We start from the raw sequence: 18,099 nt of genomic DNA, 5'->3' as shown, positions 1-18,099 counted from the left end.
TGACTCATGGAAGAAGCTTAAATACCCTTTTAAGTTTTCAAGACTCTTTGACAAAGCACTGTTTCATTAACAAAATGTTAATGGAATCTAGGAAGCTTGACTATACAGTATAGCCTGCTGGTTTCAAGAAGCTCTGTTCACTGACCGAGAGATGTGACTGCAACAGAGCAATGTAATTCTTATTTTTAGGCCAACAGAAAAGGGAGCATCTCAAGCAGGACACTCATCGATTGAGAAAGGAGGACCCAAGGCTACTTCCGCAGCGCTCCACTAAAGGGCTACCACACCTTCTGCTGGAGAAGGTCAAAATAGCACAAATGAGAAAATACATCATACAAGGTAAACTAGGAGAAACAGCAGCGTTGATGTTGGCTTGGAGCTAAGCCTTCTTGCTTGTGAAAAGGAGGAAGACCTGGAGAGCATTGCTATGCAGAATACATGCTCTGGGGTCACGTTTGGGAAAAGGGTAATTATGTGCCTACAGCTAAAATTGTTGGCTCTAAGTATCCTGGTAACGACACAAATGGCTCTCAAATAAGTACAGGGGTTTCTATTTGATGGGCTTGCTGCTAGGAACAGATCTTCATTTTCAGGTTCTTGATCCGACCCAGAGCAGAGACTTGATGGTGCGCAGGGGCAGCGCAGGCAGAGATGGCCTCACCAGACATCCCATGTCACTCACCAGGATGACGGGGGAAACACCTCCATGGCGAGGCAGCAGCATGCGAGGGATTGGTTTTCACCCCAGCCAGAACCTTTCACCTGTGAATAGCAGAGAGCAGGTTCCCCTCCCAATGACGGGTGCTCGCTATCTGCTGGGAGTGATTTTCATCACAGCACGCAGCCCACAGCTGAGCGGGGAAGACCTGGTCACCGCTGAGCCACGTCCTGCCACCACAGATGAAAGATAGTGTTGAACGCTGGAAAAACGGACACCTTTTTTTTAATTGCCTTTTCTGAGATCCAATACAACAATAGATTGTTTATGAAAAACCACCACAAATCTTTTTATCAATAAACTTATATACATATAAACTATTTATAATGCATGCTGCTCGTGACAGTGACATGCACCCAACGTTTTCAACATTGAACTCCATATAGATATCACTTGTAAATCGAAGCTTTGCATGAAAGGTGACAGACCTTTTCAAGGGCAAAGTTTACTCACACACTGAATAGTCAAATTTCTAAAGTTAAGCTTTTCAGCTGTTTTCTAGATCTGCAATTGCATTAAGTAATAAGCAAAGTCATTATTAACAAAAGAGATGGGAAGGGATGGGCAAGGAAATACTAAACCTCTGTCCATTTGCTTGCTGTCTGCATTTGACAGCATTTTGTGTACCAACAGCTTCCACGTTTCCTCCTCCACAGTCCATTTCATCTTTTATATGGCCTCACATAAAGTAACAAGTGGAGGAAAATCATGTAAAAAACAAATTAAAAATTCAGTGCATAAATGCAAAACTTGGCTGAGGCATTCAAGGGCCACCTTGCTGCCTGAAACTGCTTCTTTTCTTTTTTAATTGTTTAGATTTCAAGTTGATAAAATCCACAGTAGTGAAGATAATTTTGCCTGACTGCCCAGTAGAAGGCATGATGAGAAGGCATCTCTGAGGTACGTTTGTATGCATCCGTGCAATGTATTAAAAAAAAAAAAAAAAAAGACAGTGGTACAGCTGTATATACAAATAACAGAATCAATCAAACATGACAAAGCTGTGAAACACGTCTGCGCTCGGGTACCGATGACTAGATTAAAGGGTGAAGTAATCCAGGTGTTAATGAGACAGGAGTCAGGGAGCCTCATGGGACTGTGCTCCACGCCTGCCATCATCGACGCCGTCGGCAGTTTTGCCTCCAGCGTTGATGGGATCGGGACAGAGGATTATAAAGGAAGAGGGAGATCCTCAGCTGATATGTTTAACTGATGGACAAAGGGCTGGTTCGCTGGCTGAAAACAGGCGTTTTGGTGCGATAGCAAAGCTTCATATGCATCTACCCAATTCCTACGTAACCAAGTGCGAAGTGATAGTGATGGTCACTGCTGTTGCCAGGTTAATGCTCTCCTTAACAGCATTGTACCCTTTTGGGTTTGTCTTTTTAATTCAAGCCAAATTACCTTTGCCTCGAGAGGTGTACAACAACTACAGTATTAATTGCAGTCTGATGCCCCAAAGAGAAGAAAAATACTCCTGCAGAAAGGGACGGAAGATTTTGTGCCAGGCTGAACGCAAAGCACCGATGATTCATCTTTCCAAATACCTTGCCTGCTCTCAAAAGGAGTGGAGGAAAGCTGCACCGCCTGAAGAGTGCCTGGCTGCACCGCACCGATGCAAAGGAGCCCTGCAAATCCTCTGCTCAGGGGATTCGTTCCAGCACAACGCAATTCCACCTTTCAATTCACCACCAAAACACAAGAGAAAAGTGCCCGGAGCACATCCTTGGCAGGCAAAGCAGCCCGCCGGTCTGTCCTCCAGACACGGCTGTTGGAGGGCACTCCTTCAGCTAGGAGAGTTTCCTCAAAATCTTGATGTAACTAAAGTAAAAATAAAAGATTGAGGCTCTTCAAGAATAAGCAAATAAAGCCCTAAATGGTTGCTATGGTAATAATGGCCATACCAGAATCAGCGGAGTTTAACCTCTGCACACGATGAATACAGCCTACGAGCAGAGGATCCAGGTGGGCTCTCAGAGCTCAATATTCCTACTCGTATGGAAATGCAGTAACCTAATAAAAGAAAAAGGAACAACTCACGGAATGTTCCTCAAAGGTGTCATGGAGAATACCGTCATTTTTGGTATAAAACAATTTAAAGGAATTATAGAACAATTTAAATTCAAGGGAATTACAGGAAGAAAGACATTTCAATCTTGACTGCAAAGTATTGCACTCAGTCAAGGACACTGAACTTTCTGATCTCGCTGGGGTCACGAATTTTCCACATGAATTAACAGACGCCCATTGAGCTGCAGCGACCAAGCAGGATTTTTATCCTAGCTGAAGATCTGCCCCACGATGTTCGCATCCCATTGCCAGGAAAGCATCTCCCACCCTCCAGATAGCATTGGTCAAAGCTCTCTGTGAATAACCACTTTATAATGTGAGACACTTACTGTGCAGTGGGTCACTGGTAGCAGGGTTGAAAAAGGGACATTCAGATCTAAAATCACAAGCCTCTATAGTCAACGCTGAAAAAATTAGCTCTGTCTCAAAGACTCTTATAGACCTAGAGGGATCAACACGTTCAAAGAACAGATTGCTGCAGTGTGTTAGCAAAGGTTAGGGAAAGCTGAAAACCTTAAGGCCTTGCAAATCAATCTGTGTATTGCACAAAAGTTTCTCCTCTTCCAAACCTGAGACAAACGCAGATGGTATTCGTCATACTTTTAGAAAAACCTTTAATCAAAATCTCTCGCTCTCTTTTGAACAAGACTACAACACTCCGGAGATACAAAGACAACAGGAAGGCAGAAGTTCTGCAGAAGGGGCATTTTACTTGTAAAACTCCACTTCATCCCCCTTGTGATTACACAGATTTCTAGTACCCTGTCAACTCAGTATACTTACCCCCATATTTTTCTTCAGCTGCCACATTTAGCCACAAGTGTTGCAACGGTAAATTAAAAAAAAACACTTTTTAAAAAAATTTCCTCAACTACATCTGCAATTGCATTAACATAAAACTCATCAGACACAACTGGCACTACATGGTAGGGTTTTTGCTTTCCCATTCATAGGAAGGAGTTGAGTTGAGCTGAGCTTGGCTGAGATGAGCTGTAGCCCATCCTCCTGCCTGCCACTCAGGCACCTCTCTCACCAGCTGTTCCTCAAGGAGGACGTTCAATACTCCAGAAGAAAAACACCTGTGTAGTATCAGGCACTGCTGATTTTCTTGAGGTAAGAGGGTATTTACTATCTCTGCAGTGCAGTTATAGGAATCAGCCTTTTTTTTTTTAAATCTCTGGATGGGTCTTTAAGTCAAAAGATTAAAGAACCAAAAAAGGTATACAAAAACTGATAATCCTAACACAGAGACCTTCCAATCATAAATACTTGTCATTCTTAGCATAATACGCAACCTTCGATATACTGTTCTGTTTCAGGCACATTTAAGTCCCTATAGAATTACTTTATGCTGCTATTATTCCTACAGAACTTCAGATGAGTTTGGATCCATCATCATTCATCATGTCAGCCACTCTACGGATAGTTACACACACTTTGTCTGCTCAGTTTTATCAAATAGCTAGCCCTAGGTTTTATTAATTTTCACTGGTTTGTAGAAATTACAGAGCTCTTATGCTTATTTCTAAAGTATATCCTAACTTATATCCATTTTCCATGAAAACCAAGCAGTGCTTTAGAGATACATTAGGTCTTCTGGTGCTGGTACTTCCATAAGAAGGGCATCCCAAATCTTGCCTTGTTGCTTGTAGCTTCAATTTCCCTGTTGTTTCTGTTTGCTGGGATTTATACTCAAGGAGAAGCATTTTTTTGTTGTGGCTGATAACTGCATTCCCAAGGGCAAACAATTGATTTGTATGGTGGGTCTTTCTCTGGATGTTCAGCAGCCTGAGTTGACTTCAAACCTTTTACTCTTCAAACAATTTTACATCTGTGGGATTAGTAAGCATCCCTATGTGATCAAAGATAGAGAAAATCTGAACTTCCCTTGTCATGATACAGAAGGAGAGAAAACCGGTGGCCAGCATATTGCTGTCACCATCCATCGTGGGGGTTTGCTCCCTTTTCCATAAATCACAAAATTTTTGGAAGAGCCAGCAGAATTGGCCGTTCCAGAAAGCAGCACACTCCAGCAAATCCACTCAGCAGCAGACTATCCAAACCTGAGCTGTAGGGTTGTTGGTGAACAGAAAATATGATGCTCACAGGAATTTCATTCCAAAACTTTTCCTGAAGTGAGGTAGAGAAAATTACACTATTTTAATAGGGTAATGTGGCAGCTCAACAAAGCTTTAACTGTCACCATGGACTGGATAGCTTTGTGCAGACAAACTGGTATTTGGTGGGAAGAGCGGCAAACGTCTCAGCAGACACGTTAGAGCTCATGTACACGAGGCTTCTGAGAGGAATAGGCTAAAATTTTAGAGGGAGGATGGAGCCATGGGACATTTGATTTCAGCAAAAGACTTCCCGACAGCAGCCAGCAAGCACGTCCCAGCGTGTGTGTGTGCATGCGGTGCAGCTACAACTCAGCAAGAATCCCCAAAATGGCTGCAGCCATATTCCTCTTCTCAGCCAGGGAGAAGTGTCTTCGTCAGGGATATAATGGGGCTCTCTTGAGGGTACGTAACAACCTCCTAGCATCATCAAGATGACAGGCAGCATGAATTAACTGCAATCCACTACAGTTTTCCAAAATGCTCTCCCCTCCCATAAATTATGTTGTGTACTATTTATATACTTATATATATATGAAGGTATACAAAATATCCACTTATCTAGCACGCATAAATTACATTTTAAATATACATGTGTAGGCACATGTACATATTAAATCAACATCATTTTAGTTTTTGTGCTTTCAGTGGAAATCCCCCCACATTATTGTCAAAGCCACAATTGTTAATTTAACAGTTCTACTGCAATTAAAGAAAAGAAAAAGCAGAACAAATATTTAGCGCATATATATATATTCAAAATATCGTATATGTTTCCTCTAGAATGTTACTTTATTAGCTTTTATGTAGCATTTCTCTCCTCCTCAATGACTTTTTGCTCCGTAAAAGCAGTGTAAGAGGAACAGTGTAAATCAAAGCAAGCCCTGGTGCAGGGAAGAAAGGCTCCCATCGCATCCAGAGCCCTGGCCATGTAGCACAGCCACCCCGAGGCCGCACAAGCCCCATGTGGCATCCACAGCATCAGTCCCGCGAGCCCACGCTTCAAAGAAACAGCAAAATGGGGAAGCACCTGCTCAGGATGTGGACCCCACTGGGGTGGCTTGGGGTCTGCAGCTCCCGCAAGCCTCCGTGCCGCATGGCCACCCCTTGGCCCGCCTTGGGTGTCCCTGGAGCTGGAGCTCCCCTCTGCCCTGGCAGCTTCATGGGTACGGAGAGTCCCGGAGGTGGTTCCCATCTTCAAACACTTCCCTTTGGAGCACTTCAGCCACCTGTTCAGCGTAGTAAAATATCCAATCCATTTAATGAGGCTTCCGGTAAAATAATTCCTTTGAAGTCCCTCAGACCATGACAGCAATTAACTCAAGACCCATCTTCACTTTTGTTGTTTTACCTACTCCTATTCAAGATCCACAACATCACTGATGGTGCAAATTATTTCCCTGCATAAGCAGTAAGGGAATGTGTCTCACATCCAGCAGTTACAGTCAGCTGGTGAAGTGACCTGACTGCAATTACAGCCACAACGTGTAGTTTCATCAACGTCCCTGGGCTCATCCTGATTTTTCTAATAGCCTCCATTTTGCAGACATAAGACCATAAGGCAATTCATTGCGTTTACTACTGGCAGCATTTAGATATGTAACCGACTGCACCTATAGATGAGACAGGTAAGGACGGCATCACAGGAGAACGACGTACACAAATGGGATCGTGAACTGTGGCTCCTCTTAATAAAACCGTTCCCAAGCACATCCCACTTCAGTATTACATGTACATGTGTATATTCAAAAACTTCTACCCAAATGTACACAATGGGTATTATTCACACCGCAAATTATCTCTAACAATGCACATTAAAAAGCAAATATGACATCAAGTGGAGTATAAATAAATATAATTTTAAAAAAGCCAAAAAATCTAACTGAAATACGAGTTTCTCCACATTAGAAAATGAGAGAAATAAGAAATGAGGAAGATAGCAAGCAATAGATACACAACCAGAGATCGTTAGTCTAAAAATGCCCTTGGAAGAAACTTTGTCAAGGTTTTCTGTTTGTTTTATTTCTGTTTTTTTATTTATTTGGGGTTTTGTTTTTAAAGTGAGCAAGAATAAGGATAAAAGGAAAGTAATTCCCCACTAAAGGGCCTCCTACGGACCAAGCGGGATGGCCTGCTGACTCCAGCCACAACGCTGTAACCTCTACGAGGGGGAAGGCATGTGAGCGCACACATCCCGTTGAACGAGGTTCAAGACAACGGTTCTCACCGATGACAATACAGATGTCACAGGGAAAACAAAAGAGGCTCCGAATCCTTCTCCTTGTATACGTCTGACGACGCCACCTGCATCCCATACATTAATCTGTTGGCCAAGATTGCAGCTCCAGAGCCCTGAGGGCAGAACAACACACCATTCCAAAGTAAAAGAGACAGGAGAAATAGTCGCAACCTGGAATTTCTATTCTGTGAGAAATTCCAATATTTTCACGAGTGCAGAAGAGAAATGAAGTCTTAAAAGATTCCTGCAAAATTGAAGTCATGAAAACATTTTATGGAAATGTTACATTATAATAATATGCAGTGGTAGTCTGAAAAGGTTAAAATTACCCAAATGTAACAAACCATAAGACAAAGCATATAGTAAACATGAGAACCACACTATAAATAAAAAAAAAAGTAAAAAAATAAGAAAAAATAAAAAAAAAACCCAGAAACCTGAACAAATTAAAACATTTCAGCATCATCAAAGTGAAACACTTCAACATTATACCAACAGAGATGAAAGTCAAATGATGCATTGGAACACGTTTTCTCTCAAAATTTATTATAATCAACAAAATTCCTATAGAAAATTTCATTTTTATTCAAACTGGATTTTGGATTCAGAGCTGTTTGAACATGTTTTGACTACCAATACCCAAGAAAATTGCTGCCATCCCAACCTCCTCTGCAAAGGTGATGCAGGCGAATGAAAGAGTGTTACTCATTCTCTACCGAAGGAAAGCCTAAGACCTATGTTTTCTATAAAATTGGTGGTCTCGGCTTGTTTCTCAGCAAAAATGCTTTAAGAGGAGGTAAAGCAAAGCTATTGTTACTAAGACTTTCTTACTATAAGAAACCATACTACAGTGCATTTACTGGTAAGCTATGAAATACCATAAATCATTCTGACAACATGATACTTGTCAAAATAAAGGCATAAAATACATCTTGGAATAAAATATCCTCGATCTTATTTATTTGTTTGCTCACTCATGCCATTTGGCTTTTCTCAGCGGGTTTCCCAATTGTTAGGGTGAATTAGTGAGATTCTGCTGTAAAAACATAACCATGTGCATATTCACCGGCTTATACACACTGAGTATCTGCATATAGCACTGTTCAGTCATTCAAGAGGACTAAAAATAAGGCTTTCAAAGGACACTTCAGCTTTCCTGCAATATCTTTTCCCTTTTCCAGCATTTTTCCCCCTCCCCCCCCCCCCAAATATTTCACTAATGCTCAGCAGTGGCATGGTTTAAGGGAGTCCTGCATGGAAAGCTCCTTCAGCTGCTTAGCCCAACAGCATAAATTTGATCTCGTAATTAGTATTCAGCTCAGCATCTTGGATAGAAACCAATGTTACAGCCAAGAGGTGGTTTAAATCACATAAATCATAGATCAATGACAGAACTCTAAGCACTGGATAGATTACAAAAGTAAGCTTTAGTTAAAAATAGATTAACCATTTCCCTGCAGGAATTCCTTCAAAAAAGCCCCGAATAGAAAACAAATAAAATTAAATCTCATAATTTTTTTTCCTAATGTATGCATATACTAGATGAATTGTTCTTTCCCTTGACAGTTACACACTGATTAAAGAAATGTGTTAACATGCTATTTCAATGGAAAATATTGTAAATTGTGGAGACTTTAATTTTTTTAATGAGCCTTTAATAGCCAGAAAGAACGTACCAGCGATGTTGTGTACAGCTAGGTTTACAGCAAATGTCACAGCAACTAACAGATATTTTTTAGCTGCTGTTTTTATAAAAAGGGTAAAAACCCTTCCCAAGCCAAGAAAAATGTTTTTGAGAAGTGTTTTTAAAGTATTTTATGTTTTAAATTTTAGCTAATGAAGCGCCCAGTTCTGAGAAGTACCACGCGCCATCTGCTATCCTGATTTAAGCGCCCATGGGGGTACTCAGCATCTTGAAGGATTGTGCCCAAGATCACCAAATTGTTAAAAGTTCAGTGGAAGAGGAAATACGGGGCTGAATCTCTTCCCCTCGACTAAGGAAGGAAGGAGGGTTTGGCTCCCGCAATCAAATTCTCCGCCGGTGTAAACCAGCATTACACCAAATGGGGGTGTACCGACGGATGCAGATAGTGTCAACCAGGAATCCGCCCTGCAAACTGAGAACTGCAGAATACAAATTAAAAGTATGTGCCTGCTCCGGTGTATTTTACTGCGTTTTCCTCCCGTGAAGTCAAACATTATTCCAAAGCAAAAAAAAAAAAACAAAACCACCAACCCAAAACTTTTCAGCATCTGAAGGCAAATTTGCATGTCTGTTTTCTTAGTCGCAGAATTGAAAGTGAGAAATGCCTTAGCGGCACCTCAGCCACTCCTCAGGCCGGAGAATCGCACAGTTCCAAACCATCGCAGCTGGCATAATGCGCTCGAATTCCTCCCGTTGACTGGCAGGCGCACAGGAGGAAGAGAGCCTTTCAAACACACACAGTCCGAAGCAGTTCAAGCAACATCAAACAGATGAAAAGCATCAGCACCCAGTCCTGCCACCTCGTACGCCCTTTATATACTCTCTAAAGGCAGCTTAAAATTAGTTAGAAAATGATCAAACAAAGTGAGAGAAACCCAAAATTTCCTATCCCTGGACTAAAAAATTTTGACCAGATGGAAAACTGAAAATACCGGAATCCACCCCAATAAAAAGTTGCACAATTCTTGAACTGGGAAATAACTGTTATAGCCACGATATAATGAAACCAAACTTCCTGAACACCAGTACCTGGTTGTCTATTTAACTTCCCATTGATCACAAAAAAGTTGCTATAATTGTTGTCACAGCCAGAATTTTAAAAATAAATAATACCACTTTTATAGGCATTTACATTTGTTTTCAAATACTCCAGCTCCATCAAGAAAAACATTTTTAAACTTTTAGTGCTTTATGGAAATTACTACTTTTGATTTTCAAGGACTTGTTTCACCATAAGAAGAAATAAAAAAGCAAGCTGCTCGGTAGCTACTTGAGGAACATTCAGATTTCAAAACTGGCACCCCGTGTGATAGAAGACTGCAATATATGCAATCAAGAGACAGATTCAAACAGTAATAACTAGCACAGGCTCCAGGGCATAGCAGAATGTGTCATTTACTTCAGACCCGATCCTTTAAACATCAGTCCTACGAGTAGTTCAGTGGAAAATAGATGGGACTGCTCATGTAAGTATGGACTACTCACACAAGGAAGTTTTCAAAGGCTCTACATTTTCTAAGGTGCTGAAAAATGCATATCGAGTTTAGTAAAACTAAAAAAAAAAGAGGAAAAAAAAGAATCTCTTGTAATAAGCCAAATTGTCAGAGAGATGTCAGGGTTAATTTTTAAAGGCACATTTCCCTCCAGCAACAATTCTCTTTAATTATTTCAATGTGAAACACATTATCAGACATGTTCGTTCCCTGTTCTCAGCTCGCAGTGGCTGACACAAGATAGGTACAAGATGTTAAGGCTTCTCCGCTGGTGCTCACACACATAGGTGCCGGGTCACTGGCTGCTGCCGGCTCCGGTGGGAGGAGAGGGTGGGCAGCACCTGCTGCACCTACGGCCTCCAGCTCCTTGTACCGAACTTCTGGGGCCACCACCTCGTAGTCACGACACCAAAACGGGGGAGGATATGGTCGAGAAAAAGCTGCAGGATTTCAGAGTATGGCCCTTGACACGTGAACGGGCACCGAGTGCAGCACGGAGCCCACAGTCACAGTGGTTTAAGGGTTATCAGGTAACCATAACACACGTGACAGCCTTCCAGTGTATTTGCACGGGAATTTCTCCAGATTTTTTTTTTTTTACTTTGAGCTTTAATAGTTGTGTGGAATAGATAGCACAAATCAGGCAAAGTCCGGTGAGAAAGCTGCTGGTACACTGCAGTGCGCCGAGCGGCTGCAGGATGTGGTCACGTAGGATAATTCTTCAGGAGTTTATGAGAAACACTTTGTGTTCCTCCCAAGTAGTAAGGGACACTGTTCAGAGACCCAGAATAAAATATCAGCTCAAAAATACGAATGACAATGGTTTCAAATTTAGACATGTAGAAGAAACCTTGATCTAATGAATCGGTTCGGTGTCGCAAAGCGGCATGTTTGATCAAGTATTTCAGACGGTGCAGGTGGGTTTTCTATTTTCTATCATAATTTCAAACTTGAGAGACATGTATTTAAAGTTCTTAAATATGCCAGAAGTCACATCAATCTATTCAACCCGCATTTTGGTGCAAGGAAAGTCTAATCCTGTTCTTGAGAAGGAAGGCTGGAAGGGAAGAGGCTTTAGACCAACTCTACCAGACCGGCTGTAATCTAATGGTCTTTTTTATACCACCTACAGTAAAACTCACTACATAGCTAGTCGTAAGATTAAAAGCTTTTCAAGTTGCTATCTTGGGAAATTTCTTTCAAGGAAATTACTACAAAGCCTTGTTTTAGTGTGTTCCCCTACTGTGCGTCCTACTGTGTTTTTTTAATAAGGAAAGCTATTCATCCATAGAGGTGTATCCTGTTCTCCATGCTTGAGTGTCTAACAGCAGGCACATACAGTAGACACTCTGATGTTTTGCCTCTTTAATTTTCACTCCATAATGTTGGTGCCTGGTTTTCCTGACTGCACCTTCAGAGCGGTTTAATTATGGGCGTGCACAGAATTTTGAGAGGGGATTTTCAGCAACAAAATTCAGATGTTGTGAACAAGTTTAATACACAGAGTTATTCAGAATTTTTTGCCATAAAATAAAATCCTGCTATGCAGTTATCACAGGATAGAAAGTGTGATAAAATTACCGAGAGAAACAATACAAATACTTCATGACTAAAACAGAAAAGAGTATAGAGATGCTCCATTTAGTCTTTAAAAGATGCTTCATATAGATATAGAGATGCTTCATACAGATATAGAGATGCTTCATACAGATATAGAGATGCTTCATTTTAGTCTTTAAAAAGACAACCGTATGCTAAACATGAAAGTATGGCAGATAGATAGACCACCATGCTTTCAAGCAAACAGGACAGAGTCATAGGTTTCTACACTCAAACTCCCAGCCAAATGAAAATAGCTCATGACACTGAATTTATTAGCCCAGGGATCTTACCACTGGTTCTGATGAAATTTTTTAAATCAAGTCAAGCAGCTCCCCGATAAAAGATTACCGTACCACTCAAATATCAGACTTGAAACATTTTTTTTTATAATAACGGGCCAGGTACCGGCTTATAAATGAGCAACTGCTCCATTGACTTCAGACAGGGTATGAAAATTGATTCAATGGAACACCATCAGTTCTCACCAGCTGAGTATCTGTCCCTCTAATCACAACTAAAAAGATTTTCTTAGTCAAGTAAAGGCTTGAAGCCTTTACTCGCTCACACAAAATCCCTGTTGAAGTCGGTGCTAACAATGCATTCATTTAAACCTTAACAAACTGCAGTGCCCGCACTGCCTGGTGGCACAGTTAGTGCTAGATATTGAAATACCCGCTCCCGCCATCCTAAGGCATTGACGGAGCAATACGTACCGTTCCGTACTGTCTCACGTGGCCCAGAGTAATACCTGACTACCCTCCGATTCTGACACGTTTCTGTAGTAACTGACAAAAAAATTAGCACATTCATTATTTTTGCTAACAGGAGTAAGAGCTATATGAAGAAAACATGTACCTATGCTGACAGAATGGGAGTACTTTAATTTCCAAATTACATACATAAATAAATCAAGCCGTATAACCTGATAAATGAAAGATTATGAAAATAGTAATATCCTGCAAAATCTTGAAAGGCATCATAATTCCTCAAACAATTATCTTCTGTCATATTTGTGAGTAGCCCATGTAGTTCAAGAACAGAAAATACAAATGTGCTCCTTTAAAATTCATGAAACCACTCATTCTGTCATAAAAGCAGGCATCTTTCATGGCTACTTATTTCACACAGTCTCATAACTAATACTGACAGATACTTGGAATGCAAAAAAATGAGCACTGGACAAAGAACACGAGCTGCTCAATTCTTACATTTTAACGCTTAAAAACAGAAAATAAAATCATATATTATATACCGCTACAGAATTTCTGGTATAATTAAATTAAAATTTATAGATAAAAATGAGATTGTACAAAGACTGGTGGTATACTGCTACCAGGATTGGGCTGTGCTGCATCCATGACAACAGGATGGAAGGTTGCTTTTAATACTATTATCTTACATACCCACAGCTGAATGCTAATGCAGCTATACTGAGGAAATCAAGTTTCAGATCTGTATCCACTGAACTTACATCCACTAGGCAGGGAGTTTAAAAGCCAGGCTAGCATACAAAGACTAATATTATAGCTCTGTCAACTCCCCAAAGGTCAGATATTTCAAAAGGTATACACAAATATTAATTGTCAGGTAGTTCTGTACTGAAGACAAGAACTGGGGCAAAAATCAGGTTTTATGGCCATAATTTTCTTCCAATTTTATTTTATAAAATGGAGGTGCAGAAGAAAACAAAGATTAACTCAGATCAGTTTATGTTCTAAACACTGACACATGATGATGCTGTTTCTTATGAACATTGCCTCAGAAAGGATTTCACCTGTTTTTCTCAATGAAGGAGGTAGAAAATGTGTGGGAAAGCATCTGGGCAGCCTTATTTTCCAGCGGGTACCAACAGTTCAATCGAGCCCCCCTTATCCCGGCTGGGGGACACAGCTCCCGATCCCAGCCTGCCCTTTGCCTGCACAAGGAACCTCTGCTCTACCCAGAGGAACAGCAAGCTCTCCCATGGGCACCTCCGTATCCGCCCAGCGCCTTCTACAGACATTGTCTCCAACTTCTCAATTCATCTCGTTCTAGATTTAAAAATACAGTTTGCTATAAAATCATAAAAAACCAAAACAAACCAAAAAAAACCCCAAGTTACTATTTTTTGGGGCAACTAGCTTAGTATTTCCCAAATAAAAGACTTGTGAGCTGTCTTGTAAAATCGATGCATCTCTTCCTCGTCGGTGCCAACAAAATCAAAATGGTTCAGTAAGTCCCCAGGTGAAGAAGCCCTCTAAAGCCTTGTTCTACCAGAAGTGATATCGTGTGACTGGCAACACTGATCCATCTTCCAGAAGGTGAAGACAACCTCACAAACACTTCAGACTCTCCTTAGCGCACAGGTAATTTTCAGACATCTTGTGCTATCTATTTTTTCTTCTCCAAACCACTACACTTCTAGATGGAGAACTACGAACTATTTGAGCTACTGACCACTTTCCTACAATAGGCTGTAACCCGTTGTTACCCAAACCCAACTTATTTATAAAACATTGGCTCATATGCTGTCATACCCTGAACAATCCTTTTTTATGTGCAGTATAAGGTTGCTGCAGGAAACTCTTGCTCTGTCGTGCTCTGCCTCTATCTCCTGTCGTAGTCAAGTGTGTGGACATTCTGGCAGGTAAAAATGCCCCATTTTTTTTGTGAACGCATTCTTAGAGTTACTATACATGAAATAAATATAATAAGATAAATAATATATAAATAAATATAATAAACATAATAAAATAATCTGAACCAACTGAACTAAAATAATGGGAAAAGGCAATTCTGGTGAAGGCTTCTCAAGTCCATAAGGTGTACTTGCAGGAGACCAAGGCAGCTATCACGGAAACGAGAGTTCACCAACAAACAGAAGTGCAGTTCCCAAGGGGGTTGTTTCCCTGTGCAGAGTACCCTTTCCTTTCAAAAGCCTGGCTTCAGTGGGGCAGCAAAAAGATGCTTCATTTAAGCAAAAGTAAAAGGTGGCAACAACGGTCACAACAATGAAAGTGTTGGCCTCTAAGTGGCAGAATGACAAAAAGTTGTAGCGTTTTATGATATTGTAATTCAAAAAAATATTAAGTTGTTAGTGGAAGTGTATTTAAGAAAAGCCCCACACGTGGATGTAATAGAAAATTAATCCTCAGAGCCCAGAAAGTCCCTCAGGATGTAGAATCCATCACGAAGTTACCTCCTGTCCCAGATTTTCTTGTTGCTTGCCTCTGCTGACAACAGTTGTCTTTTCATTAGAGTATTTGATATCAATTTACTCAGACACCAGGGGCAAAAAAGGATTTCACTTTCTTCATCTGAAAGACACTGATCCACAGAATTAGTACTTTGAACAGATGCCAGAGTAAAATAGTGACACATTTTCTAAACTAATAACCACAGGTGGCCACAGCAAATTGTCCAAAGCCTCTCAGTGCTGCCCAGGCAGCCACGACTCTCCCGAATTTCTGATGATTCTGGTACAGACAACATCCCTGATTGCAAAGGTATCGCCTTCCAGCCAGCTTCTGCTGTGGTTCCTGTTTCTAAACTAACCTCATAAAGAAATGTCACCATTTTTAATGCCCTCTTTCAGATAATGCCCATCCTTCTGCAGCAGAAAACGCAAGGGAGTAACTGGCCCTAAGTGCGTTTTCAGATTAAAATCTCTCAACAGAGGTTAGCCTCCATGTTGGTATGTATTAAGCACTAAATTAACTTCACGTGGTACAACAAATAACCTCAGGAAGGGTGTCTACATCACCTAATTTGACAAAAGACTTGGCTACCTTCTGCTTCTGTTTCCAGTGTTGCAAGGACCAATGGTGCAAAGCGCCTGGAGAAGCCTCCATCCAACTAGCAATGACCCCATTGGCACAAGGTTATCACACAGCTTAATCCCAACTGATTTGGCATCTGGTGAAACATGTGGTTCACCCCGAAGACAGCACGAAACTTTGCCCACTTAGAAATGTTTTCACAGACTTTGGCTCGTTTCCTTTTCAAACCTTGATTATACTGAGGATTTATCACAGACACCCTTACAAAAAATTAACTTCCCTGAAGGGACTGATTCTGCACCCACAAGAGATCTGATCTAGGTGCCCAGGTTAGAGCCCAGTCACCCACTAGGAGCCCTGGCAGGGGAACAGCCTTGGCTGAGACGTCGCAGAGCTGCGCTCCTCATTGTGCTTTCTGTGTACCCAGAGTTAGGCTTAAGCAAGAAGCTGACTCTGCAATTGAAGAAACACTTCTGGACTTGCAGCAAGCAGAGCTTCTGCTTTGCTACAGCCAGAAGCAACCTAAATTGGATGTCTAAAATTAGACAGTGTGAGTTTCCTCCTAAGGATCACTGCATCTTGGTGGAAGAGTGGAATATGAAGGTGGAAATCTGAGAGGACCAGAAACAAACCCCCCTGTTTATCAGCAGGACACCTACACCACAGGCACGGGAGCCTCTGTTCTCAGTACATCACTGACCTACAATGATCCCTCACACACAGCAAAGATCTGTCAGGGTTTGGACTCAGCGAGGCTACTAATAAGGTACAAAAAAGTGTTATTTTTATCAGAAGACTTGGGCATCAAACTGAGACAACCAATTTATTCCAGCAGAAACCAACACAACACCTGAGAATACTTGCATAGAAAGTTTCTCTCCAAATGCAGAGCGGAAGGAAACACAAAAGCATCAGTTATTGCTGTTCCTCCATCATTTTTATCATATGACTTTGATGCTCAGATGCGCTTACTCACTCTGAAACTCCCCCTCTCAGGGCAGGTGTGCTGTTAATCCGGTACAAGATGCGGAAACCAGCCTGCAAAACTGCAAGACACCGAGCAGAGCTTCCCCTCTGATCTTCAGCTACTTCATTGCCTTCACCGCAGCTTTAGCAAAGACCAAACACAAAACCCCTTTTTCTGCCCACAGGGGAAACTGTAAATGCTCATATTTTATCCCACGATCATTTTGCAACGTGGACAACACCCAAAAACGTTAATCCAGCTTCATTCAGATGAAAAGCTCCTGTCCTCATAAGCAGCCCTGATCTGGGATGGGATCCATTGGTGGGAGAGGGAGCGACGATCCCAGTGGTCCTCCCACCCCACAGGCACGGGATGCTCCCTGGGATACTGAGACCAGAGGCACGGGGCTGAATCCATTCCCAGTCCCCATTATTTTGACTGCCAGTCCAGGCAGGAAAAAGGCACAGCAATTAAATATGTTTGGACACCACATTTGGGAGATCTCATTTCGGCTTCAGTGTCTTCCACTGAACACTAGACTTGGTACTTTTTCCAGTCAACTCTGCTTTTTTTGAAAAACGAAAGACTGAAGAAATTCAGCCACTTTTAAAAATAAACCTCTAGAGAAAGTTACTAATTATGTTTTGGAAGCCAGTCTGAATGGTTGGAATAAAAATGCTCAAACCAACTTAATACTTCCTGTATTTGAATAATTTGGGTATGCAGGCATATAGTAGTTTGAATATATTTATTGGATGCTTTAAAAATAGATATATGATTTGGCTATGATCCTTTAGCATTTACTGCAGAAAAATTCTGAGGTCATATTGTTGTTTATGGAAAAAAAAAGATATTCTCTCATTCCAATAATCTTCCAGTCGTCAACAGTTAATGGTGTCTTCAACTCAGATATTCAGTTTTCATAAAAAGATCTCTCTCACATTTTACGTTTCTTTTCCTTGAACAGATATTCCTGTTTTGCCAAAGATACACCAAAAATTATTTGTGTTTCTATTACTAATAGAGAAGTTTTACAGGACAGGGAAGTTATGGGTGAGATAGTCAGCGGCTCGGGTTGATGCTGAGTACCTTCGAAAAATGCCCTCCATAAACATAACATTGACATTGTTACAGCATCGTAAAATCACAGAGTGAAATCCTGTAAATGTGAAAATACTCAAGTTGCTCATCTATGTCTCTGCAAAGTCAATCACTTGTTGCTGTGCAGTACTACACTCCAGTTACTAGAGCTCAGCCTTCCCAGCCATGTTTCTCTTCCCTTCCCTGCATAGCTGAAGAGCCTTGGGTTTTGAGAGACAAACTCAACTCAACCTCCACCCAATGATTTCAGATACATTTTTCCCGGTTTTGAACAATTGTCTATTTTTTCCAATAATTGCCTGGCGGGCTTTTTCTCGGCGGCGTTTGCA

The 18,099-nt window shown here is 41.2% G+C and overlaps 1 protein-coding gene across 22 annotated transcripts in view; it reads right to left on the bottom strand.

Annotated features, from left to right (window-relative positions):
• LOC143164442 (uncharacterized) overlaps positions 1-18,099 on the bottom strand; it is an 89,503-nt gene that overhangs the window by 38,505 nt on the left and 32,899 nt on the right. For 15 of the 22 annotated variants that reach the window (XR_012996075.1, XR_012996076.1, XM_076347040.1 and 12 more), the window contains exons 1-2: positions 7,133-7,153; positions 5,936-6,134 (exon numbers count right to left, since the gene is read on the bottom strand). The exons of 6 other annotated variants lie outside the window; for them this stretch is intronic. Coding sequence is in view for 13 of the 16 variants with exons in the window: in XM_076347040.1 (XP_076203155.1) it covers positions 5,936-6,069 (134 nt within the window). In the remaining 3 variants the exon portion in view is untranslated. Of the gene's footprint in view, positions 1-2,622; positions 2,732-5,935; positions 6,135-7,132; positions 7,154-18,099 lie in introns of those variants that run through there. One more of the 22 variants, XR_012996077.1, reaches the window with a different exon arrangement.

This window comes from Aptenodytes patagonicus, chromosome 9 (genome assembly GCF_965638725.1).
Source record: "Aptenodytes patagonicus chromosome 9, bAptPat1.pri.cur, whole genome shotgun sequence".
Classification (NCBI taxonomy): Eukaryota; Metazoa; Chordata; class Aves; order Sphenisciformes; family Spheniscidae; genus Aptenodytes; species Aptenodytes patagonicus.
The sequence above is the reverse complement of the archived record's forward strand: the minus strand, read 5'-3'. Positions and strand labels throughout refer to the sequence as shown.